Source organism: Schistocerca gregaria, chromosome X, assembly GCF_023897955.1.
Source record: "Schistocerca gregaria isolate iqSchGreg1 chromosome X, iqSchGreg1.2, whole genome shotgun sequence".
Taxonomy (NCBI): Eukaryota; Metazoa; Arthropoda; class Insecta; order Orthoptera; family Acrididae; genus Schistocerca; species Schistocerca gregaria.
In genome coordinates this window covers 629965010-629991780 of record NC_064931.1, presented here as the reverse complement: position 1 = coordinate 629991780, position 26771 = coordinate 629965010, and the positions used below count along the sequence as shown (strand labels likewise).

General features: G+C 39.0%; 1 protein-coding gene across 1 annotated transcript in view; it reads right to left on the bottom strand.

Moving 5' to 3' along the window:
• Positions 1-787: 787 nt before the first annotated feature.
• Positions 788-26771, bottom strand: part of LOC126299444 (thioredoxin reductase 1, cytoplasmic-like) — a 79156-nt gene continuing 53172 nt past the window's right edge. The window contains exons 6-12 of the mRNA XM_049991347.1: positions 22498-22731; positions 22140-22286; positions 21115-21245; positions 20792-20921; positions 10192-10422; positions 6145-6279; positions 788-1423 (exon numbers count right to left, since the gene is read on the bottom strand). Of these exons, the coding sequence (XP_049847304.1) occupies positions 1361-1423; positions 6145-6279; positions 10192-10422; positions 20792-20921; positions 21115-21245; positions 22140-22286; positions 22498-22731 (1071 nt within the window). The 3' untranslated portion in view covers positions 788-1360. The remainder of the gene's footprint in view (positions 1424-6144; positions 6280-10191; positions 10423-20791; positions 20922-21114; positions 21246-22139; positions 22287-22497; positions 22732-26771) is intronic.

The window sequence follows — 26771 nt, the reverse complement described above, 5'->3', positions numbered from 1 at the left end:
AGATGCAGTCAAATGCTTTGCTGATGTCACAGAATGTCTTTGCCACACTTTCTTTTTCTTCAAACCACTGCCTTATCTTTGCAATTAATTCCAGTCCGGCTGTAACTGTTGCCTTTCCTTTGCAAAATATCTACTGTTCCATTACAGACTCCATAACTTAAGCTAAAATGGTGTTTATTGAAATTTGGCTAAAACTGGATACGTCACATGGGTCACCTTTTTTATAGACCAATACTGTCTATGGCAGTTTCAGGGATTCTGGGAAGAAACTGAAGGATAAACATTTGTTGATTACTGTGGCAGAATAATTTTCTTTAGGATTGTGGAGGACATGCCATAGATGCGTGTACTCTGATCACTTATATGAATTCACTATTTTCACAATGTCCTTAGTGTGTACTTGCTTCCCATTTTTAATGGTGCAACAGCTTACATTTTTTATATGAGCAGTAAGATCTAAGCCAGAGTCTGGAATTTCACTTTCAGTATTTTTCAATATCCTAAAAAAGTACTGATTGAAGACATCAAGATACACCCAGAATATGATAGTAGGTTCAAGTCTGCAATTTCTTCCTGTTTGTATGTTTAGCGTCTACAGTGCCCAGGGGCACCAGCTGGAACACACTGTCAGCTATAATAGCGAGTCGCAGAGAGCAGTGCTCACGCGGTCAGTAGCAGCCATGTGGGATTTTAAAGTATGTCTTTGTCTGTAGTTTATCTTTCTGCATGTAACATTTCCATACCCATAGGAAAGTCACCATATATATAAAAATGATGGTGTCATCAATTATAGTCTCAGAACTTTTTATTTCATCTGAACATATAAAATAATAACAATGTTTAAGTAAAGTATTCAATGTAACACATCAAAATTAAAGTAGCCACAGCAAAATGAGAAATTACATTAGGTAACAATCTTTGAAGTGCCAATTCTAATCTATACCTATGATTTAAATGGAAGTTCCACAAATTTTTGCATCAGTTTGTGTTAATCCTACTATTTTCACAGCCATGAGGTCTCTGCATTTCATACTTCCTATTTTTACAGTCTTCTTACAGAAAGTGCAAAAAATGTCAAGGCACAATTTAATAAACTTTTTTAACAAGTAATTTCAAGAAATTATACAAGCTTTCATTATGACTACTGAACCATATTTAATACTTTATTATATTGTCTTCTAGAAGAACATCCTGTGGGTTCCCTTAATGATATTCATCAAGCAATGTCCACCAGTGAGGTTTATGACAATGCCATCATTCTCATCATTTAGCCCATGGGAAATTCTTCAGAGAAAATGCTGCCACAAGGTTAAGTGACTGTATTTAACAGTCACATTACTATGTGGCAGCATCTTTAACTTCAGCATGAGGTCTTGTCGACACTCTTCCCAGATGATTTGGTGATTGACAGTGTTGTAGCAACCTGGTAGACAGAAAGTAACAGAAAAATTAAAAAAGTGACAATACTGCACAAATTATTAAAAAGAGTGACATATAGTAATTTAGTGGTAAAGGTTTCACAATCCTAACAATTCAAAAATTCTGCCAATATTGTCATACTTCAGTCACAAACCTATATCATCATTTATACCTGAACATGTCATTTTAATTTTTTTCAAGGAAACTAGTGGAGAGGAAAAATGATAGTCAACTTATGTTTTCATCAGCCTTTAAAAATGAAAACTAAGTAAATTTACAATAACATTCAACTAATTATTAAAATCCAACAATTATTTCTTTTACATTCTTTTAGTAATAAGAATGCACAAATGCACTTTTCAATTGCGTAATGCAGTAAACACCACCTCCAGATGGTCTTGCAACAAACTATTAAAATCCATCCTCTCCTCCCAGCTGATTTTACAGGCTCAGTATAAACCAATTTTTTGTTTAATAAATATCATCCTGCTACCTCATTTGCTCATTTTCTTATGCAAATTTTAATACTGTACTAAAGAACCACTTAGTTTTAGAACCATTTTAAATCATTCTTTATCAATATATTTCATGACATTGAGACTGTCATTGATTAAGGTTCCATACCAAGGTTTTATGAAAACACATTTTATTGTATTTCTGGGTAATGAAATGGACAGTCCATGTACCTGAAAGCTAGAAACTCATTATCGAAACTACAATAAAAAAAAAAAGCTTCAGATCTATAGTGTATGCAGGTCACTATAAAGTCAGAAATATTTTCTGGTAATCCACTATTTCTTGGCCCAGAAAACATAGTCAATGTAAGCCTACTGCTAATTGTACACATATCATCATTTGTTTTATACTCTGTGGATAGTTTCCAAGAGTTCTTCACACAATTGACCTTTCACATTTACCTATCACTGGCTTAGGTAATGTTTGCTCACAGTTGGCATCGAATGACTGGACTCTGCACTGTCTCTCCTGTCATGGCATTTATCTCCACTTGATTTCATCAGCATCACATTTTTTATATTATTTTTCCACCTCATGTTTCAATTGGGGGGGGGATCCATTTTTCATATTTATGCTTATACTACTGCCATCATACTGAGCAGGAACTAGAGATTGTAGAGACTAACTTTGGTTTTTAATTAAACAAGGTAGACATACTAAAATAATCAAAAGATTATGCAAGATAGCTTAGCTTTCAATCAGTTCAAAATATTTACTAAAACAGGACAGCAAGGCATAAAAATAAGAACTACACACATTGTTGAAAAAAGTAGTCTGTAATACAAATTCAAATTAAATGACCCATAGAATTGAAACAGAATCAAATAGAACAAAAAAAGTATCATAAGTTTTGGAGGATGAAGAAACTTAAGATTTTAATACGAGAAATGATATTCGTTCTTCAGAGAGCAGAATGGGGAAGGTTGAAAAGGAAGGGCAGGTCACTCAATGTGACCTGTGTAGAGAACCTTTTCATATAATGAGATTTTCACTCTGTGGCGGAGTGTGTGCTTATCTGAAACTTCCTGGTGAATTAAAACTGTGTGCCGGACCAGGACTCAAACTCTGGACCTTTGCCTTTTGTGGGCAAGTGCTCTACCATCTGAGCTACCCAATCACGACTCATGCCCAGTCCTCACAGCTCCATTTCTGCCAGTACCTTGTCTCCTACCTTCCAAACTTTACAGAAGCTGTCCTGCGAACTTTTCATATCTTAGTAATTTTAACAATGTTTCAGTCAAATTTTCCATTTTATATGCAAAGCTATTTGTACTACATAGGAGTTGCTTCTTGTCCATCAGAACACCATTATGAGCAACAGAACGATCACATTCATGGCCTTCAAATCCTTCTTAGCACAGTTTTTATAACAAAATATAAAGGACCATACTATACTGCAAGAATAAACACATTCATCAAATATTGCCAAAAGTAGTAGGTAAAGCATCCAACACTTGCATAAGGATCATCTGAAAATGACAGAAATCATTTCTTTTTAATAGGGAGAGATGTGCTTGTTGTGTAGCTTCCGCAATTGTCTACAAAATGACCTCATTAGGGAACCAGCTGGATTTAAAATTGGGTACTGCAACAAGAACCACATGTAAGGAGCAGAATAAGCTACAATATGATGAAATCAGTTCAAAGTTACTAGCTAGATTTAGGTACATTGTGACAGTTACTGACTCTCATGAATTTGTCATGAAGTACACTGTAGAAACAAAAAATTATAACTACATTTATGCATTCTTGAGGAATATCTAAGACTACAGCTAGAATTACAGCTGTGCCCAAAAGTTAAGCATGATTAGGAATGAGGATTTAGTTCCTGACCAAGATGGTGTAAAAGTTACAGAACAAAGTAAAACTTAATCAAAAGACTAGAGGTTGAAAAGACTACTTCAGTTGTAAACTTGTTTTATTATCATGACTGGTTTCGGGCTCTCATAAGACCACCCTTAGGTGTTGAAACTGTGCTGTCGACCCGAGTGCCGCAGTGGATGTGTACTAGGTGCGGTTTGCTACCTATGAGTGTATACACTAGTGTCCAAAACATATACTCAGGGAAGTTTTGTAAACAAAGTCACAAATTTTAAACAATTAACAAAACTGGATAATTCTTCTGAAAAAAGGGGTATATGATTACTGTTAACTGCCACACATGCTTGGCAATGATGTTGCACATACTATTTTATGTTGTTGTTGAACTGATGACAATCAACTCCACTCATATGAAAGAGTTATGTGAAGGTCAGAAAGATTTTGTGCTGGCACCTGACTTACTGCAATTTGTTTCTTCCTCAGTGGACAGGAATTATTGGTCAAAAAAATGTTAAATATGGACTACTAACACTTCTAGAAAGTCACATGCAAGTTGTAGAACCTCATCCATATAGCTGTGGCTGTTACAGAATGCTTGCAACCAAAAATAAAAATGTGATGCTCCATACACCTATAAAACTTAATGCCACCCCATTTCAGGACCACTCTATTACAAGACTGGTCTCTTTCCATAAATTTCTTAAAACTGTATTGAATACAACCTTCTCTTCCAGATGAATGCTTGAAGAAAATTATTGTGCAAACTGAAGCAACATTATCCAGTTAAGAGCACAGCACTCAATTTATTCAAGGCCAAATTTCTAAGCTGCTTATCCCATAAAAATAGACCCGCAATCTCTGAACTTCTGTGAACAGGGACACATTTTTGACTGTCTTGCATACACATCAACAGCACTGGACTGTTGATACACAGTTTATGAGGAAACTAGAAGTACTAATGCAGCTGTACGCTCTGCAGACAAATATCTTGCAGACACCACTGAACATCATGCAGATAAGGCATGATGTTCGTTCTGCTGTCAAGTGGTTATTCTTGGATGAACTTTTTAGTGGCTGATGATAGTAGGATTTAGTTGCTTGACAATATGTTCTTGGCAAGAAATGGTATTTTAACCTCCATTTGTACCTGCCTGCATCTATTGACAGTTCACAAAGTTATGAAATTCCACACTGTGAAACGTGCCATGCTGCTGAGAATGTGCTTCAAGGTATTAGAGGATTCTACAATGTGATACAGGATAAAAATGCTATTGGTGGCATTATATTTCAAGGAAATAAAAGTGCAAACATGACAAGCATAACACTTCTAATCCACTGATTTATCATCTTTAAATAATGTGCCCAACTGAAGAAGAAATATTTCTTACTTATAAATAAAACATAATTTTTATTTGCAATCAAACTGTTGGTGTCACAGTATTTTCGATCCTTTCTGCTTTCAACACTATTCTAACTTTTGTATAGAATTTTAGATTATGCCAAGGGCATAGATATTTTAGTGTTGGGGTGGAGGTGGGGGGATGAGGAGGAGTGCAACTAGTTGACTCCATCACACTGAGGCTATTTCCTGTGGCCTTAGAAGCAGTTCTTAAATCACTTAACTGAAACATATAATGCCATGTACAGATCTTATATGAACAATCTTCAGTTTGTGGGTGGTAATGATTTGTCTGTTTAAGAGCAGAAAAAATTCATGAAAAAATCCAAGCAATAGAGCAAATGTGTTAGTAGTGCAGAAAATTACACGATTTTGGTACTGCTGTAATCAACCAGTTTACTGGAAGGACAGCAAAAGCCTAGCAAAAGCCTGGCAAAAATGGTTTTTAGCCTATTGCTGAATTTGTGAACTTTGAGCAATGGGCAACTACGAGTAGAAAAGGAGGTCGAAGGCACTGACAGCAGTATGATTTCTTTACATTTTCATTCAACTGGGTATTTAATTTCAGTTGTTGCTTTACTAGTATTCCCTCTCACACTTTGCACTGTGTAGTACATTAGTCACCCTTCTACTATAGCTTTCACTTATTTTCTCTCTTCATACATCTCCCACAATTTAACAGATCATAGTCATTGCTTACTTTAACTGTAGAACCTCAGTCATATGATGCACCTTTATTAGTGGAAGTCTACAGATAAACGTTTGTCAGCTTTTCTTCATCCTACTATTTCATTTTAACATTCATTATTTACATTTGCCTTTTTGTGTACCATCAAGCAATCACAACATCGAGCAATGCTGTCTTAGTACACATCTGTGTAAACTACTGCATACCATTTAAGAGCCATGAAACACTTTCAGCTGCTTTCCAACACTACAAAACTATATCTGAATTGCAAAGTTAATGTAAAGTAAAAATAAAAATTTACTTCAGCACACGTTGGGTGAATCCCCACAAGATTATGTAAATCTTTCAGCTTTGCACCAAGTTTTAAACCAAGTCCGAAGCCCTGGGTAATTTCACCAGCATTTGGTCCCAATATGTGGAAGCCAATAATTCGATTCTGCAAATACAAACAAAAAATACATTAAAAAATTATTCCATTACAAGCAGGTATAACCAAGAACAATCATTTTGAAATAAATCGGTCATTCAGTATAAACATTTTCTCTGGTGTATTGTTGGCTTGTAATATCAAAAGAGTAGTATGTTATTTTCCTAATTTGTTTTCTCAAAATAAAAAGTAAACACAGATATGCACAATTGTTTATTGATGTAGCCTACTATTCTTTAGTTGTTCCCATCCAGAACAGCCTTTAGTGTGCCGATCACATTAAGGTCATTGATGGATAAGTAAGAACAGTGAGAAGGTGTTAGAAAAGGTCATCAAGTTTGCTACATGTTAAGGGTACTGTATACGACTAGGGCGCTGATACAGCGAACACACTGTCACAAGAGGGTTGCCACAATAAATTTTCAAGTTTGTCAACAGTCTGCAGTAATGTTTCAGTCATTTTCATACTGTCATAAACATAGAAATATATTACGTTCCACAGACATTACCTTTTTTCAGCTACTCCTTTTGTCTTCTGGCCATCCAACTATGATCCAATCCCCCTCCCCAACACCTAAAACCTCCCCAACCATTCCTTGCTGACTTACTTCATCTTTCATATCACAAAAAATTTCCTCCATCCAACAGACAACTTCCTAACACACATCCTGTAACACTGTTGTCAATCTTTCTGCCAAAACTCTGACCCTACAGAAGTCTCAGTACTTTCTAAAGGACTCCTCTTTAGCCAAAAACTTGAATTTACCCACGCTGGACCTGTAAAAGAACTACTTTCCTTTATCCCTTCTCTGCCGTGGAAAAATTTCTTCGTCACACATCCCACTGACAACAGCCAATCAAAACTTTTTTTAAAAAGTTCCAACCTCCCTGCAACCATGATCCTCCTCATTTTCACCCAGTCATTCCCTCATCTTTCAAGAATTCCTCACTTCTAACCTTGTCTCACCTTTCTTTTCTACATCACTTCTCAGTGAGTTCAACATCACTCATGTGGAAGACACAGCTATCCATAAGCTGAAAACCAACCCAGACCTTATCATACTTCCTACACAAAAAGTCACTACAATTAGTGACCACAGTGCTGGAGCCCATGTGGCGGAGGGTCTCCGTCAGCTTTCTGAACCTTTGCATACACACCTTACAACCACGATCCCATCCCAGAAGTACAAAAAGATCTCCAGCAGCTCTTCAAAGATGTAAGTCCATCCCAAAACCTGGCACCTGAATCCATCTCCCTCCTCACACCAACAACCCCCTGCACTCGTACCTTTTACCTACTCCCTAAACTCCTCAAATCCACGGGTCTTCCCACTGTTTGTCCCATTGCAGCTGGGTGCAATGCTCCCACTGAATGAACCTCTGCCTTTGTTGACCAACACCTACAAGCCACTCGCTTTAACTTCCCATTCAACATTCAAGATACTCTTCACTTCTTTCACCACATTTCGGTAGTTTCTGCCTCGTTATCATCAGACTCCTTGTTGGTCACTTTGGATGCGATGTTCTTATACACCAACATTCCTGAATGCCCACTGTCTTGCTGGCCTGGAACACTATCTTTCCCCAAGTCCTCCTGTTGCCAAACCCACAACATCTTTCCTAATACTCCTAGCCAACTACATCCGGGCCCACAATTATTTCACTTTCAAAGTCAAATCTGTAAACAAATCTGTGGTGCTGCCATGGGCACTCAGACGATTCCATCCTACGCCAACTTATTTATGGGCCACCTGGAGGAAACCTTCCTTTCCAGTCAACACCTAAAACTTATTGTCTGGTTCAGATTCAATGATTAAATTTTTGTGATATGGACTTATGGCAGGGACAACCTTTGCTCCTTCCTCCATAACCTTAACACTGACTTCCAAACCCACTTCACCTCATCCTTCTCCACCTCTCAGATGGTTCTATAAATATGTCTATTCATATCAAGTGCACCAACCATCAACAGTACCCTGATAGCTGCCACTTGTTCCCAGCAGAAAGTCTCTTCCAAACAGCCTAACCACAGATGCACGCTGCATCTGCAGTGGAAAGCTGAAGCTGTCAAAATATGCTGATAACATTACCCAAGGCTGTATTGGCAGACAATATCCTATCCTGCTCATCCATAAACAGATCTCCTATGCCATCTTCTCATATGGCACCAGTAATCCTGTTAACCAGCCACCAACTCGCACCCCTCTAATCACCCATTATCACCCTGGCCTTGGAAAGCTCAACCACATCCTTCATCAGGACTTTGATGACTCATCGTGACCCGAAATGAGGGGTATCTTACCCACATAACCCAAAGTCCTGTTCTGTCACCCACCCAACTTACAGAGTTTCTTTGTTCTTCCCAACTAAAATCCTGCTCCTAATTCTGCACCCCCAAGAGTCACTTCCTCATGATCATACCAAATGCAAGGCCTGTCCCACACATCCATCCACCACCCCCTCCTACCACAGTCCAGTCACAGACACTCAATAAAAGGCAAGGCCATGTGTGAAAACAGCCATGTTATGTACCAGTTATGCTGCAATTACTGTACAGCATTCTAAGTGGGCGCAACAACTTTTCACTCCTATGAAATGAATGGGCACCATCAAACTGTGTCAAACTGCAAACTTGACCATCCAGTTGTCAAACATGCTGCACAGCACAAAACCAAGTTATAACTACAGCAGCCACTTCACTAGACAGGCCATTTGGGTACTCCCATCCACCAAAAGTTTCTCTGAACTATGCAGGTGGGACTTGTCTCTCCAGCATTTCCTGCACTATCTCAGTTCCCTTGGCCTAAATCTCCACAACTTTTTCTCCCATTGCCTCAACTTATTTTATTCTTCTCTCTTTTCTCTACATCACTCCTCCTTCCCCATCCAGATCACATATTGCCTCTGTCTCCCCCTCCCCCAAACACACCCAACCCTCCCTGACTCACTCATCACCATAACCATTCCCCTCCTTTCCTACATCACCCTCCCCCTTTCCCTTTCACTTATTTGCTCTACCCTCTGAACTCTTTTTGTCTTGTGCAGCCACTGAGTCATCTGGCTATAAGCCTGCCTCATGCTACCCTGCTAATCCCTACCTGCCTCGTGCATCCTTTCCTACTACCTCCCCACACCATCAACCAAGGCACCTGCTTTTGATAAGCAACAATGATAATCAGTCTTGCTGCTACTGCGAGCATGTAAGTGTTTGGGGCTGTATATGTGCGCACTCTTACGAGAAAAAGAGCAAAAGCTTGATAGCTAGTGTTAATGGTTTCCTATTACATGTTTCTGTGCACTATGCACCAGGCAAGTGGTTGCCTTTCCATTATTTTATGTAAATCTTAGTACAAGTATTAAATATATTAGATATAGATTGTAAACAATGAACGCATCTGCTTAGGTACTTTGTACTACGGAAAACTATCCAGCATGTATTTGAATGACTCCTTCAACTTTTAAAGATTTTTTTTGAACATTCTGTTCTAGATAGGTATCCTTGCATCAAATCACAGACTATTGTGACTAAATAAACACAGTGAGATATTCACATTAATTACTATGAATGTACTAGTAACTTTGCTCCAGTAGGCATAAATTCAGTTCAGTACTTTTGATAGACATATTTAACAAAGAAAAAAATATTCCTTTCTTCCAGAAGTATCAAATCTTTCCTTGAGAAGGAATGATAAGGAAGTAGGAACAGGTCACTACGGTTCCTTTTATCCTAAGGTGAAAGTGACCTGGCTATTCTTTCTAACCCAATACAATCTATCCTCCTTTTCTCCATGAGGACGAAGTTAATAGTGTCAAAGGCTGGGAACAGTTTTTCACTTTTAAATGTGTGTGTCTGTTTCTCAAATGAATTTCCTTGCAGTGGAACTAAAAACTTTAAATCCAGAAACTAAACTGTAAAATTACCTCATCACTCTTCAAGCATATTATTTTTATGTATGGTTTGCCTTCATCCCTATTTGATAGGGCATTTTCTACTGCATTGAAGTGAGTGTGATACACTTCAATATTTTCTTTGTCATACTCATCAATAGCACGTTCTTCTGAGAAACCCACACAACCATATTCCAGTGGAGTAAATACTGTTGTTGGGACAAATGTGTAGTCCATCTTTGTCATTTCTCCGCTGAACAATCTCTGAAAAAGACAAAACAATGTTAAATAACAAGGCAGTATGGTGCTCAAGAAGGACCTGCTGTTTTTTTTGGCACAATTACCACTAGTACAGTATGTCAAGAAACTCACCAATGATAAGAAAAAAAGGTAGTGATGATACTGGTTCTTATTACTATATTCATACCAGTTTTTCTGGTTACCTGTCTCATGGCAGGCCCTTCCACAAACCCAACCATGCATAAAAATAGAAATTGTGTGTGTGTGTGTGTGTGTGTGTGTGTGTGTGTGTGTGTGTGTGTGTGTGTGTGTGTGTGTGTGTGTTGCTGAAATTAACCTCAATATTGTCAATATCTGGAAGAAACAGGCCATTTATGTGCAAGATTTATTCATGTGTTTGAGTGAAGAGATTTCTGGGAATAGAGAGAAACTGATTCAGAGCTCTGAGGGATATTTTTTAACCTCACTGACAGTGATCATCTCAAAAAACCTGGACACTGACACAATACGGCAGCTTGCATGCCTCCTAGATATAAATAGCGGTAGAGTAGCTGCAAAATCCATTGCACGAATATCTAAGAGTGGCAGACTAACATCGTTTCTAAATACAGCAGCAGCCTTCTTAGTAGCTGCAGTGGCTATAACCTCACTGATTAAATAATCTGGCCTTTTCACACAAGCTGATGCGGACTTGCTATGTGCGTACTGTGAACACCTGAAAGCAAGGGAAAACTAGAGCAATTATATATCCTGAAGGCATGCAGAGCTCTACTGTACAGCTTAATGGTGATGGTATTTCCATGGGTAAAAAATTCCATATTTAGAACAGTCCCTTCATTTGGTTATCCTGTCATAGACTACTCGAAGTTGTCATCAGGAAAAACAAGTTTGGTGTTCTACATTAATAAAACACAAAAGTTACAGAATTAAAAAAGAGAAAAGTATATTAACATGGGAACTAGTGAAGTAAGGTGGTATGAAGAAAAGTATTTCTGGACAGGTTAATACTGGGTTACCGAAACAAAATCAGAGGGGGGTAGTGCAGGACTATGGCTTATAATAAATAAGAAAGTAATAAGTGAGCTCTTATGAACACTATAATGAACACATTATTGTAGCCCATATAGAAATGAATCAATCATCACAGCAGTGAAGGTTTATATGCCTGCTATGATGAGATTGAAATAATGTACTACGAGATAAAAGAAATTATTCAGATAGTTAAGGGAAATGAAAATTTAGTTGTGATGGGTGATCGGAAGTCAATAGTAGTGAAAGGAAAAGAAAGAAAATTGTAACATAGGCTGGAGGGGGGAGGGGGGGGGGGGGGCATGAAAGGGTAAGCCGCCTGGCAGAATTTTGCACAGAGCATAATTTACCTCTCTGCAACACTGGATTCAGAATCCTGAAAGTTCATATATGTGGAGGAAACTGAGTACTGGAAGGTTTCAGGTGAATTATGTAATGATAGGACAAATTTATAAACCACATTTTAAACCACAAAACATTTCTAGGGGCAGATATGGACTCTGGCCATAATTTAGTAGTAATTAACTGTGGATTAAAATTACAAAAATTACATGAAGGTGGGAAACTGAGAACAAAGGATAAACATAAATTAAATGAACCACAGGTTATTTAGAGGTTCAAAGAGAGCTTTATGTGATTAATAACTGTAATGGGGGGATAGGAGTACAACGGAATACAAATGGATGGCCTTGAGAGATGAAATTGTGGAAGCAACAGATGATCAAACAGACAAAAAGGAAATGGGTATTAGAAATCACTGGATAACAAAGGAGAAAATATATTAAAAGAACAAAGTGAGTAAAGCAGGTAAAAGGGAACACAGATGTGTAAATCATTATATTGACAGAAACTGTAAAATGACAAAGCCGGAATGGTTGGAGGAGAAGTGAAAAATAATGTACAAACATGGATGACTATGGGAAGGTGCCAAGCAAATACTAAGCAAAGAAAGGAAGCCTGATTGATAGAAGGAATAGATAGAAGGGTTACACAAATGAAATGAACTTTAAGCCAATATTATGGAAAGGGAAGAGGGCGGAGATGGGAGACATAATACTGCAAGAAGAATTTGACAGACCACTGGAAGACTGAAGTTGAAACAAGGCACCTGGAGTAGACTACATTCCCTCAAATTTATTTAGATCCTTGAGGGAACATACCGCGACAAAACTTTTTTAAAATGATTTCATATACACCACTGTTTATTACATTACCCAATATTGCAATTTCAACCTTAGATTATTTTCAAGCAATTACAGATGCCAAAAAAGCAGCAATAGTCAGCATAACAAGTGTGTGTTCCAGGTTGAAAAGAGCCATGTTCTCACACTTTTATTAATAATAATTACAGCTATGTTTTCAGCACCTGTAACCACTTTAAAATGGCCTAAGGTCAAAATGGCAATTATGGATATTGTAATTAACAATACAGTCAATAGCAAATATAATAATTCAACAAATAAAGTTGTATGACAAAACTGTTCCACCTGGTATGGTGGAATACGAGACAGGAAAAATACCATAATGAGTTCAACAAGAATATTGTACTGATGAAAAGCTCTCTGGTTTAAAGTTGGTTTTCATTGTTGAAGTACTCATCATCTTGCGAAGTGTCGTGACAGTGCAGATGCCTCACCTCCCCCCCCCCCCCCCCCTCCCCCCAACCTCTTTCCACCTGGCTATGGGCTGCTGTGTACCGTCAGGCTGAGGCTGCTGTGGTGGGCGAGTGTTTGCGTCTCTGTCTGGGCACTGAAGCTGTGTCTTGTGAGGTGGACAGAGACCAAAGAGAAACTTGTCTACATCCTTTGTTGTAACAGGAACAAAAAATGTGAGAGACCTGGGAAAAGACTGTGCAACTTACCCAATGCTGCTAGAAGATGAAACAGCTATAACAGACTATGGATCCATCTAAAATACAAGCAATCCTAGAGTGGTGAACTTCATATCAAATCTATGTAATGCAAGTAATGTAAGACATGTTGCACAGCAAATGGATTGACAGCAGCCAGGAATTGGCACCATCCACAGCTTGGTGTCAGCAACTTGGGATTATACTGCCAGGGAGAGGAGTTTCACATTTTGACAACATTGCAGCAGCAATCACTACAGAATTTATTGAAAAGCTTCATCTTGGCTTCACGAGTTTCATAGATGATGTTATACGACAGAAGAGAGAGTACTTGCAAAGAAACATAGAAGACAGTCTCTTAAGTGGGTGATAATGCAGACAAAGATGCGTTACATGATAAACGAACTTTTGTACAAGTGAAGCTGCTGAACACTCAGGAAGTTTAAACACAGACAGTATAACTCATAGTGACCTGTTCGTAAGACTAGAATGCATTTTGTCACCACATGCAAAATCACACCAGATGAAATTCGTGAACATTGTTTGAGGAGAGACTATCAGGAACACCTGCATCAATCCAAGCTGTAGGGCCTGCTGACAGAAGATATGTTCCTCACACAGCAACGCCTGCAACGGAAAGCTTCCAGACTTGTCAGCTGTCCAACTTGATACTGTATCTACATGGAGCTCCTGCCAAAGGGTACAATAAAAAAAGGTGATGATCACAATGACATCAATACCACATCTGCAGTAGCAGCAGAGACCTATGCAGCTTCCTCCACTATTTCCATATGAAGTGGAGTGTGGTGCCTGTGGTAATATTGATGAGTATAAGAATTGCTAAACAGTGAAGTGCAGTGAAAATCAGGTCTTTCCATCAATATAAAACATGTTTCTAACATTAAAAGCCCCACTGAAAATGATATACAATAACACACAGACAAAATTTTCAGTTTACAAATTACTGTCAAGTTAAGTCATTTGGCAGATTCCAGTGTACTGCAGGTTGCTCTCAGATGTATTAGATTTATCTTTGAGATGCCCAACTCTAATAATACATCTCCTATAACTGGGGCATTACATACGATTCTTTTGAGAGTATATAATTCGTCAACAGAGTAAACCATTATTTGACCTCCTTCGGAGGTGTTCACAAGAAGAAATTAACTATGACATTGAGCATTTATATGTGGATTTTGTAAAAGCACATGGATGTGTTTTCTTTGACACTCTAAACACATAAAAGGATGAAGATACTAGAGATAAATGGTGCGTGAAGTAGACTGGCTACAACTGAAATACAAAAGCTAACTGACGAGCTGAGTGTTGATATAATCTGTCTGCAAGAACCATACTGCAGAAACAATACGCTCCTACATTTATCTGTGGATATGTTAAGAGTTACTGGCCATGATGAGGCAATGTCTGCCATTGTGATTACCAGTAGGAAATGTCTGCCACTGTGATTACAAGTAGGAAATCAACTGTGACTAAGGGGGGACAAATGTGTGACAAGCACATGGTCACAGCAGAAGTAAAGAACATGCAGACGAAGTGGATTGTAGTAAGTCTATACATGCAGTATTCTCATCCCATTGTACCTTGTGTAGATAAACACGAGGTGCTAGCTCTATATGGACAAGGTGCTTCTCTCCTTGTGAAAATAGATGCGAATGCAAAATCCTCTCAGTGGCACATAGGCAACAGACAAACAGGGTAAGATAACACAGAATGCAGTACAGGAACTGGACCTCACTGTTTTAAATTCAGAAAACCAGCTGAGCACATTTGAGCGACAATCAGGTATAATGCAATTGTCACCTAATGGAAAACTGTCAATAATAGAGGGACCCAAGCACAGGAAAGCATGACTGGGTTAAATATCAGGAAAATGGATTGAGAGGGCTTAGTTGCCTGTGTTGCAGATATTCATCTCAGCCACTTCTGGTACATGTCAACTTGAGTGAGCAGCTACTAACTGAACTCTTGCAAAGAGCACAGGACATTTATATCCCTAAGAAAATCATAAAAAGTCAGGCTACAATCCCTTAGAGCCCAAAACTTGCCATGCTGAGGAGAAGGGTAAGATTAAGATGAAAAGCTTATAGACATGCTTTGGGGCAATCTGAGCACACTGTGAGGCTCCATTAATACATGGAAATTAAGATGCACTACAAAACATTGCTTCAGGAAATTTAAAGAACATGCTGGGAGAAGTTTCTACGAAGGCAACTGCAATTTGACATATGGGGAAGACCGTATAAGCTACTGACTGTAAAGGTTAAGGAACCTACTCTCATGTACACAATTCGTAAAGAGGATGGCTTAATGACAGCTGGATCGAAGGAGTTAGCAGAAAATCTGCGAACAGCCCTACTATATGATGAAACACTAACAAGATGCTGAAATACATCCACAACAAGTGGACTAGATAATAAATATGACAATCAGATGTTGGGTGACACCTTTTGCTCAAGAAGAAAGTGCTATCACAATTTCCAAGTTCGAAACTGCAAAAGTACCTGGCCCGGATGGCATTTCCCCAAGGTCATACGGATAGTAGGTCCACTGACAGTGCAATATTTGACAGCATTACTAAATGAAGTGTCACGAATAGGTCGGAGTCTGGTGATATGGAAGGCAGCTAGCACATCAGGATTAAAAAGGGAAAGGATAAAGACCTGGCATCACCAAAAAGCTATAGACCTATTTCTTGTTAAATGTCTTGGCCAAAGTTTGGGAGCATCTGCTCTGTGACCAGTTGCAACTGCACAGGGAGCTCTTTGGTCTACATGAGTGTCAATATGGATCCAGACAAGGGAACTGTATATATATGATGCAGGTAATAGAGCTCTTGATAGTTTAAAAAATTCAACAGCCAAGTACGCAATCACGCTCATGATTCACATTGCATGCACATTCAATAATCTTTGGTGTGCCTGGGATATTTACACACCTCCAAGACCTCTGTGTCCCCGAATGTCTGTATGAGAGCTTTGTAGATCAGTGTAGCAGATGTAGTATCTAGCAGATTGCACAGCAGAGCAAGATACTCCAAAAGGTTACCAAGGGCTTTCCTCAAGGCTCCATAAGTAGTCCATTGTTCTGGGATCTTACGACTGAACACCTAATACAACTGTTAAACAGGGCACATGCTACTGGAACATGCTGTTGCATATGCAGACGACATCCTAGTAGTTGCGACTGCGGACTCCAGGGCAAGACTTCGGGAAAGATGAATGATGTGCTTGCTCAGATGTAGCATTGGTACAAGGGTGACAAACTGACTGTAGCTGTTCATAAAACATCACACATACTTTTGAAGGAAAAACTCTCTCTTGCCAGCAATCCCTCCCTGAGACTTGATAGAGAAGCACTGTTTGTAGATATTTAGGCACAATTGACACAGGATGTGAAGGTTGCTGTGTGTGGACGGGTTACTCCTGTAACTGAAATTGCAGATCTGAAGATGGTTTAGAGGTCTCTAAACCGGTCATGTGAATAAACATTTTATGCAATCGAGATGGATTATAAGTAACATTGTAAAACCACTGATTGCGGTTATACCATCAGACACTATGTCTGTTTTTGCAAAATATAATTTGTGATTTTAGCATTTTGGAAAATATGCTCGTTTACCTCATACCCAGATACGAATTTCAATTTTTTGAGAAGTTGTACTTGCTGTTATATATCTCATTTTTTAATAACTGATGAAATACATTTCCACAAATTATTGTATAAATGTTTTACTGTACATTTAATTTCCTTCACTTAGACTTTATACAAAGTATTGGAGATGATTGTGGTTTTTAATCATATATGCTAATTACATGTGTTTTTGCTTGTATTCTGTTGGATTTTAACATTGTCCTTGATTCTGCATTTTTGTCAATTCTGTGTTTTTTAAGTCTGGACTGCACAAAAATGTAACATAGGGGATACACTGTAATCTTTTTCAGTCTTGTTTGTCTACCTGTCTACAATTCTTCATCTCCAGTATTCAGTGAGTGGTTATCTTTGTCATTAAATAATATAAATTCTACCAGTTTTCCCGTGCCATAAAGATCAATAACTGCAATTCATAACTGAAGAATTTGATGTTTAGCTTCTGCAGGTCTCAAACCTCCATACAGAAAGTAATATGTCACAATGCACAGACTGCTTCCTTTATAAATGTTTTGACAGAAGCTGGAAACAGTTAAAAACATCTGTTTATAATGTATTTGAATAGAATGGACTGTCTGAAGTGAATGCTTCTCCAATATGGTGATTAGAAATTAAAAACTTGTGCTGTTGGATGGGGGTTGGTAATTGGCTGACACCTAGATGATCAGATCAGCTGACGTGTGTTGGCTTTGGACATGCACGGAAAACTTAATTCAGGATGACCCAATAGGGATACGAACCCTGTTCCTTTCTGTACACTTTGTGTAGATATAGTTACAGCAGTAAGAGAATTAATGATAGTACCTTTTTTTCCGTTTTTAATGGTTAATGTCTGCAAAGTGCACAAGGAGACAGTTGAACCAAAAAGTGGAAAATGTTTTATCTCCAGCACACAAAACCTATGAAACAAACGTCTTAAAAGCTGTGCTGACTAAGCAAATGTTCACAGAAACATATACTGTTCAAATCAAAATATTTCTAGTCTACCAAATAGTGACATATCAGTGTAAATGACAAAATATTTTGGACCTTTATACTGCACCACTTGTCATACTAAGCCTAACACCCAGTTAATTAGTTCCTGTATGTCAAATACTGATTGTAAAATGGCCACACAATGTTCGTTCTCAAATTTTCATTTGAACATTAGCACCTGCATAACTGAATGTATCTTACCTACCACTGTTTTCTAAAGATCTGAAACTTATATGACCTAACACTTCACAGAAATAGGTTTACTTCACTGGAGTTGAGCAATGTAATTTAACACATCATTTTCATCAGATAAGACATTTTCTTACTACACTACAACAAATGTCAATGCATAGCAATGTGATTGCAACATTAAGGCAGTAATATGGTACTTCAATTATCACAAGGAGAGGAGGTATATTTGGAAAAGGCTGGGTTATATGGGAAGATTTCAGTTAGATTACATCATGGTCAGGCAGAGATTCCAAAATCAGATACTGGATTGCAAAGCGTACCCAGGAGCAGATTCAGACTCCGATCACAATGTAGCACTGAAGAAGAGTAGGTAGTAGTGATGAAGAGTAGGCAGAAGTTTAAGAGATTAGTCAGGAAGAATCAATATACAACATAGTTGGATACGGAAGTGCTAAGGAATGACAAGATACGCTTTAAGTTCTCTAAGGCTATAAACAATGAGGAATAGCTCAGTAGGCAGTACAGTTGAAGAGGATTGGACATCTCTAAAAAGGGCAATCACAGAAGCTGGAAAGGAAAACAGATACAAAGAAGGTAACTACAAAGAAACCACAACAACAGAAGAAATACTTCAGATGAGGGAGGAAAGTAGGAAGTACAAAAATGTTCAGCTAAATTCAGGAATACAGAAATAAGTCACTGAGGAATTAAATAAATAGGAAGTGCAGGGAAGCTAATATGAAACTACTTCATGAAAAATGTTATGAAATCGAAAAAGAAATGATTGTCGGAAGGACTGACTCAACATAAGTCTAAACAACCTTCAGTGAAATTAAAAGCAAGAGTGGTAACATTAAAGTGCAATGGGAATTCCACTGTTAAATGCAGAGGGAAGAGTGGTTATATGGAAAGAATACAGTGAACACATCCATGAGGGGGAAGGTTTGTTTAACGTGACAGAAGAAGAAACAGGAGTTGAGTTAGAAGAGATGGGGGATCCAGTATTAGAATCAGAATTTAAGCGAGCTCTGGAGAACTTAATATCAAATAAGCCAGAAGGGAAAGATAGCATTCCATCAGAATTCTTAAAATCGTTGGGGAAAGTGGCAACAAAAAGACTATTCCAGTTGGTGTGTAGAATGTATGACTCTGGCGAAACACCATCTGACTTGTGGAAAAATATCATCCACACATTTCCGAAGACTGCAAGAGTTGAAAAGTGTGAAAATTATCGCACAATCAGCTTAACAACTCAAGCATCCAAGTTGCTTAAAAGAATAATATACAGAAGAATGGAAAAGAAAATTGAGCATGTCTAAGATGATTAGTTTGGCTTTAGGAAAGGTAAAGACGCAAGAGAAGCAATTCTGATGATGTGGTTGATAATGGAAGCATGACAAAAGGAAAATGAAGACACGTTCACAGGATCTGTCAACATGGAAAAAGCGTTTAATATTGTAAAACTGCGCAAGAAGTTCAAAATTCTGAGAAAATAGGGGTAAGCTATGGTGAGAGACGGGTAATATACAGTATGTACAAGAGCCAAAAGGGAATAATAAGAGTGAAAAATGAAATGTCGTGTGACGAGGGCCTCCCGTCGGGTAGACCGTTCGCCTGGTGCAAGTCTTTCAATTTGACGCCACTTCGGCGACTTGCGCGTGGATGACCTAGAATGAAGTGCTCGGTTTGAAAAGAGTGAGAGACAGGGAGTAGTCTTTTGCCCCTACTGTTCAATCTGTACGCTGAAGAAGCAATGATGGCAATAAAAGGGACGTTCAGGAGTGGAATCAAAATTCTAGGTGAAAGGATATCAATGATATGATTTGCTGTTGACAATGCTATCCTGAGTGAAGGTGAAGAAGAATTACAGGACCTGCTGAATGGAATGAATAGTCTAGTGAGAACAGAATAAGGATTGAGAGTAAGTCGAAGAAAGATGAAAGTAATGAGAAGTAACAGAAATGATAACAGCTTGAAGCTTAACATCAGGATTGGTGGTCATGGAGTGGATGAAGTTAAGGAATTCTGCCAACCAGGCAGCAAAATAATCAATGACAGATAGAGCAAGGAGGACATCAAAAGCAGAATAACATGGGCAAGGAGGACATTCCTGGCCAAGAGAAGTCTACTAACATCAAACATAGGACTTGATTTAAGGAAGAAATTTCTGAGAATCTATATTTGGAGAACAGCGTTGTATGGATATGAAACATGGACTGTGGGAAAACCAGAACAAAAGAGAATCAAAGTGTTTGAGAGGTGGTGCTACAGATGAATGCTGAAAATCAGGTGGACTGATAAGGTAAGGAATGAGGAGAGTCTCTGCAGAGTTGGGGAGGAAAGGAATATGTGTGAAACACTGACAAGGAGAAGGGACAGGATGATAGGACATATGTTAAAGACATCAGGGAATAACTTCCATGGTACTAGAAGGAGCTCTAGAGGGGTGAATAACTGTAAAGGAAGACAGAGATTGGAATGTATCCAGCAAGTAATTGAGGACATTGCAGCTTGCAAGTGCTACTCTGGGAAGAAGAGGTTGGCACAGGAGATAAATTTGTGGCAGGCCGCATCAAACCAGGCAGAAGACTGACGACTTAAAAAAAAGTACTCTACACCATAATGACCTACATTTAAACTGTTTGTTCGCATCTGAGCTGTCAAGTACAACAAACATACCTTACTCAATAACTTCCCAGCTTGAATGGCTACTGGTGTTAACTCTGGTTTTCCATCAATTACATCTCCTATTGCAAATATATTGTTGACTGATGTGCGTTCATACTCATCAACTACAATTTTTCCGTTCCTGCAAAATATACACAAAACATGTTATGCCAGAATACAAAATAATGTAAATAGCTTTACAATCACTAATTATACTTCAAAAATCTTGTCAAAATCAAAGCTCAGACAACAAGAGGGAACTCGGCACATCATCTCTAGCTATTACTGCTGAAAGTTTGGCATTATCTGTTACGGAAATTGCTATAAATACTCACGACTTATTCAGTGCTATTCCAATCTTATCTAAGCCCATGTTGCTAGTGCATGCATTCCGTCCAGTTGCAAACAGAACAGTATTGCACACTATCTCAACAGATTCTCGTTTTTCACCTTCTACTGCATGAACCTGTAAAGAATAACGATTTGTACATGGAGAGGCACAAATGTGTGGTGAAATAAATATCATGTTCCAATAAGTTACAGTGAAACTAGTGAACAGAGAGAAATGAATTCTTTGGACGTAGTACATTCGAATTAGGCATTGCTGATCCAAAGATGGAAATAATTTTGGAATGTGATGACAATGAAAAGCAGACAAAAATGGAACCTGTGCACTTTCACATCATAACAATTATGTGATTCTTTTATCTGTTTCCACTCCCTTGTACAAATACCTATCTTCCTATTTGTTCTGTTCTGGGAATCTCCAACTTCTGTTATTCTTACAAGTTTCTTAGCCCCCATCTCCACTATCACAGTTCTTTAACTACCTGTACATTGGTCTCCTTACTTCCAACTGCCCCCATGACAATAATTACTCTACCAGTTTTCAGCAAATAAGACTGTTTCCATTCAAACGCTTTTCTATATAATACAGAAAGCACTAATGCTGGGCAAAACAAATGGGAGAGGAGGAGGGGGGGGGGGGGGGCATGGAGAGGAGAAAAGGGGACACAAGATATATTTTTAATGGCAGTTGTGCTTGTTGAGCTGTTGCTGAACTTAATCTGGGAGGGCTTCACAGCTTCAACTGAAAATGTTGAATGAGGCACAATGCAATGTGTAGTGAGAATAAGAAATTATATAAAATAACTAAATATATACATGCACCACTACCAAAAATGAGATCAGAAAAAGGGACAATTGTAATGGCATTGCAAGTGGTACAAGAATAAGTAGGATGATCCCACCTTGCTCTTTTACACACACTAAGGAAGAACCTCTTACAAAGTCAATAAAATGCTATTTCCTGATGACACTACCTTATAAAAGATCAAACAAATGTGGAACACTGTGATACCTTTAAAACTGGTGGAGCACCGTCTTCAATCTTTTCAATGGCAGTAGGGACACACCCCCTGATAAATTTTACTCCTTGGGATTCCATGTGGCTCCCAATCATTTCAGCCATTTGTTGATCAAAGCCTCTCAGCAGTATGGACCGTACCTGTGTACGAAAATGAGTTGTTTTGGATATTTCTGACACAATGCTGAAGTTAACCCTTAATTTACTTTTTCGTCACTCAAATACCTGCATATAAAAGAAGCTCACACAACAGAAAATATACTTTGAAATTTTAAGTTTTTACATAGTTAAAAGTAAATTACTAGTTGTTACTAAATGAGTTTCTAGTAGAAAAGGAATTATGTATTCTCACCAGAACAGTTACATCCAGACCCAATCCGCTTAAAAAGCCAGCACACTCGAGTGCGATGTACGAGGCACCAACTATTACTGTCTTTCCAGGATTGTAGTTCAAAGAAAAAATATCATCAGATGTTATAGCATACTCCTTCGCACCAGGAATATTAGGATAATGTGGACGGCCACCGACAGCTATTACAAAATTTTGAGCAGTGAGAGTTGAGACTTCGTTTTTAATATTTCGCATCTGAAATCAAATTTACCACCACTTTGTTTTAAAGATCCTGAGAAAGCCTAGGTGTAATACAAAACAGTGGAATGAATACAGGCAACTATTACTGCATAGTAGATGTTTAGCAGTAAAGAGGCAAATAAACAATAAATGGAACATGATAACACTGCTTATGATCTTTCACTCTTCTTCCTTTTACTCTGCATGCACACATCCTATGTTGTCTTGGTACCTTGTGTGCTGAATAATATATCCATTTTATGATGAGCAGATATGTTTATTGATTCCACTGTTTATAAAATAAAGCTGTTTTGGTTATAACAATTTTTACACAAATAGGTGTCCATTAATATCACTTTTCAGAACCAGCAATATTAATTCCAATGCTTCTTTATACCACAAATGATAAATATCAAATTAAATCATTACTTCATTTTATAGTAACATCTTAGTATAGTAGAAAACTAGACACAATTTATTAATAACAATACTTTCAATTACTTCCTGGCAGATTAAAATTGTGGACAGATCAGGACTCAAGCCCAAAACCTTGTATTTTCATGGGCTACATACTTAACAGCTGTGTACATAGTCACAACTTAAGACCTGTCTTTACAGCTTCACCTCTAACACTCTTCCTCATTGCTTCTCAAAAGTGTGGAAAGCAGGAGATAGGTAGTAGCAAAATTAGCAGAAGTAAAGTTCTGAGGATAAGTCATGAGCCATGCCTCGATAGCTCAGTAAGAGAATTGTCCTCGAAATGTGTGATACTGGGTTTGAGTCCCAGTCTGACAAACAGTTTTAATCTAGTATGATGTTTTAAAACAGAGTAAAAGATTCATCAAGAAGTACTTTCAGTATTCCAATCCCAATTACATAACTAAAACCACTGATACATGAAAGAGTAAGAACTTTTATGGTACAAATTTTGAATGTACACTTTTTTAGGGAGAAATTATTAGTCTTTTATACCCTCAGCAAGAAATAATTTATACATTTCTTAATCTCGTTGCAGACACAGGATGGCTACAATTATGAAAAGTATGCAATCAAGAAGCAATTGACAAACTTTGGCATTAACTATTTCACTGTAAACATCCCTTCAGTATCAAAATTATGTGACAAGACATTTACTGATCACTGTTACAAATGTGACATAGTTTAACGGCAGTCCAACACTGGTGATTGGTTGTCAATGCACATGCAGATCATCAGTAAAAGTAAATTAAAACTGTACAGACATGTGTTCGACACATTGAACAGATTGAGACTGTGTGAAGTAAATGTATACACTATCATTAATTTTTATGGTGGTACTGACCATAAAGTTCAAAAATCAATCATTCATGTTTCCCACCACGAATATTTAAAAAATGCAGCAGATAAAAGGTACACAGTTTAATATCCCTGGCAGTGGACATTTTCAATGGTGGAGTGGAGGCACTACAGTTAGACCTAGTCAGGTGCCATCAGAGGCGCGACCAAGTCACATGGTCTTGGCCAATAGCAGCTCGGTTCCATGTGAGTGGCCACAGCCCAGTGTAGTGTAGTGTAGTGTAGTGTAGTGTAGGACACCGCATGAGCTGGGTTAAATCTCACCCAGCTGCTATTCGGATTTTGACCTTGCTTTGGATGTGGATTCTTGGTTTACATTCTTGTTGTTTATACAGTGCTATGCTCACAACAACCTTGGCTTTGTTCACAGGATCACAAGTTTGTATTACACGTGGGCACTTTAATGGCAACAAATTCTTAGCCTATTGTGTCTACGGCAATGTGTTCACTTCCAGCTCTTGTGTTATGGATCTTGAGTTTATAAAACTTTTGCAGCAACAGCTGTCACTCCAACAGCAACAGTTGTGCCTCAAGAGCAACAACACAAAGAACAGCAGGTCGTTCTCCTGCAGCTTGTTTGTCAGCTACAACTCCCACATTAATCGATAGGCCATAACTAGATCACCACCACTGTTCACAGTGTTATACAAGTCTGCAGAGAGTTGGGACGTCTACCTCCCCCATTCTGAACTGTATTAATTTGTTATAGCATTTCTAGTAGCTGGCACAGTGCTTTGCTTTCGTCTTCCTGTATTTGTTTATACGCAATTATTTAGAAACTGCAACCACTTTCAGAGCCTAGTGAACTGTCTCCCAGTGACCTCTCTGCACTGTTATCCAAATCAGATGTGCCTTGCTGCTAGGTTCCAGTTTAATCAGTGTGACAAACAACACAGGAAGTCTTACGCAGCTTGGGCTGCTGAGTTGCAGGGCCTCCCATCCCAGTGCAATTTCAGATGCCAGAATGTAAAGCTTTGTACATGGAATCATTGATTTGAAAGGGGGGGGGGGGGGGGGGAGGTTTTTGAGGTGGGGCACATCCAACATTTACTAGCCCAGCATTGATGCTGATATTAAATGCACATTCACTCCCCCCATGCCTGCTCCCTCAATCAAGCATCCCCGCCTGAACATTTTTCACTGTGGTTCTACCCTTACCACCTTTGGGAGAGAGTCTATGTCTATTTAGTGAGGCCATTTCAGGGCACTATGTGGTTGATAGTGGTGGACACACTCCGTATCTTCCCATTTGTGTTGTGCATGCCTTTCACCAACACCAATATACAATCATGCCCTTGAGAGGATTTTTGCTATTGAGTGGGCATCTAGTGCCTGGTGCCTGACAATGGGTCCTAATCTACATAGATTCAATTCAAGGCCTTTTGTCAATGCAACAGTGTCAACCATTTGATCACCACCTCTATCACTCCACCTCAAAGGCAAAGGCTGAGGACAGTCTGTACCCTCATAACACAGATGCAGAAGGCCTTGCAAATGTCGTCGACATAGGATGACTTGCACGGTTTCCTCGCGACGTGTAGGTCCATCACTGTTAACGGGGTCAATCCAGCTAAATCCTGCATGGACACAGACATCGCATGCCGTTACACTTCCTGTGCCCCTTGCAGTGTGACCCACATAGACATGAGGCTCTTATGTCTGGTTTTATACACTACTGGCCATTAAAATTGCTACACCACAAAGATGACAATGCTACAGAAGCGAAATTTAACAGACAGGAAGAAGATGCTGTTATTTGCAAATGATTAGCTGTTCAGAGCATTCACACAAGGCTGGCACCGGTGGTGACACCTACAACGTGCTGACATGAGGAAAGTTTCCAACCGATTTCTCATACACAAACAGCAGTTGACCAGCGTTGCCTGGTGAAACGTCGTCGTGATGCCTTGTGTAAGCAGGAGAAATGCATACCATCACGTTTCCAACTTTGATAAAGGTCAGATTGTAGCCTACCGCGATTGCGGTTTATTGTATCGCGACATTGCTGCTCGCTTTGGTCGAGATCCACTGACTGTTAGCAGAATAAGGAATCTGTGGGTTCAGGAGGGTGATACGGAACGCCGTGCCGGATCCCAACAGCCTCTTATCACTAGCAGTTGAGATGACAGGCATCTTATCCGCATGGCTGTAACAGATTGTGCAGCCACGCCTCGATCCCCGAGTCAACAGATAGGGACGTTTTCAAGACAACAACCATCTGCACGAACAGTTCGATGATGTTTGCAGCAGCATGGACTATCAGCTCGGAGACCATGGCTGAGGTTACCCTTGACGCTGCATCACAGACAGGAGCGCCTGCGATGGTGTGCTCAACGATGAACCTGGGTGCACGAATGGCAAAACGTCATTTTTTCAGATGAATCCAGGTTCTGTTTACAGCATCATTATGGTCGCATCCGTGTTTGGCGACATTGCGGTGAACGCAGGTTGGAAGCGTGTATTCGTCATCGCCATACTGGCGTATCGCCCGGCGTGGTGGTATGGGAGTGCCATTGGTTACACGTCTCTGTCACCTCTTGTTCCCATTGACGGCACTTTGAACAGTGGACGTTACATTTCAGATGTGTTACGGCCCATGGCTCTACCCCCCATTCGATCCCTGCGAAATCCTACATTTCAGCAGGATAATGCAAGACCGCATGTTGCAGGTCCTGTACGGGCCTTTCTGGATACAGAAAATGTTAGACCGCTGCCCTGGC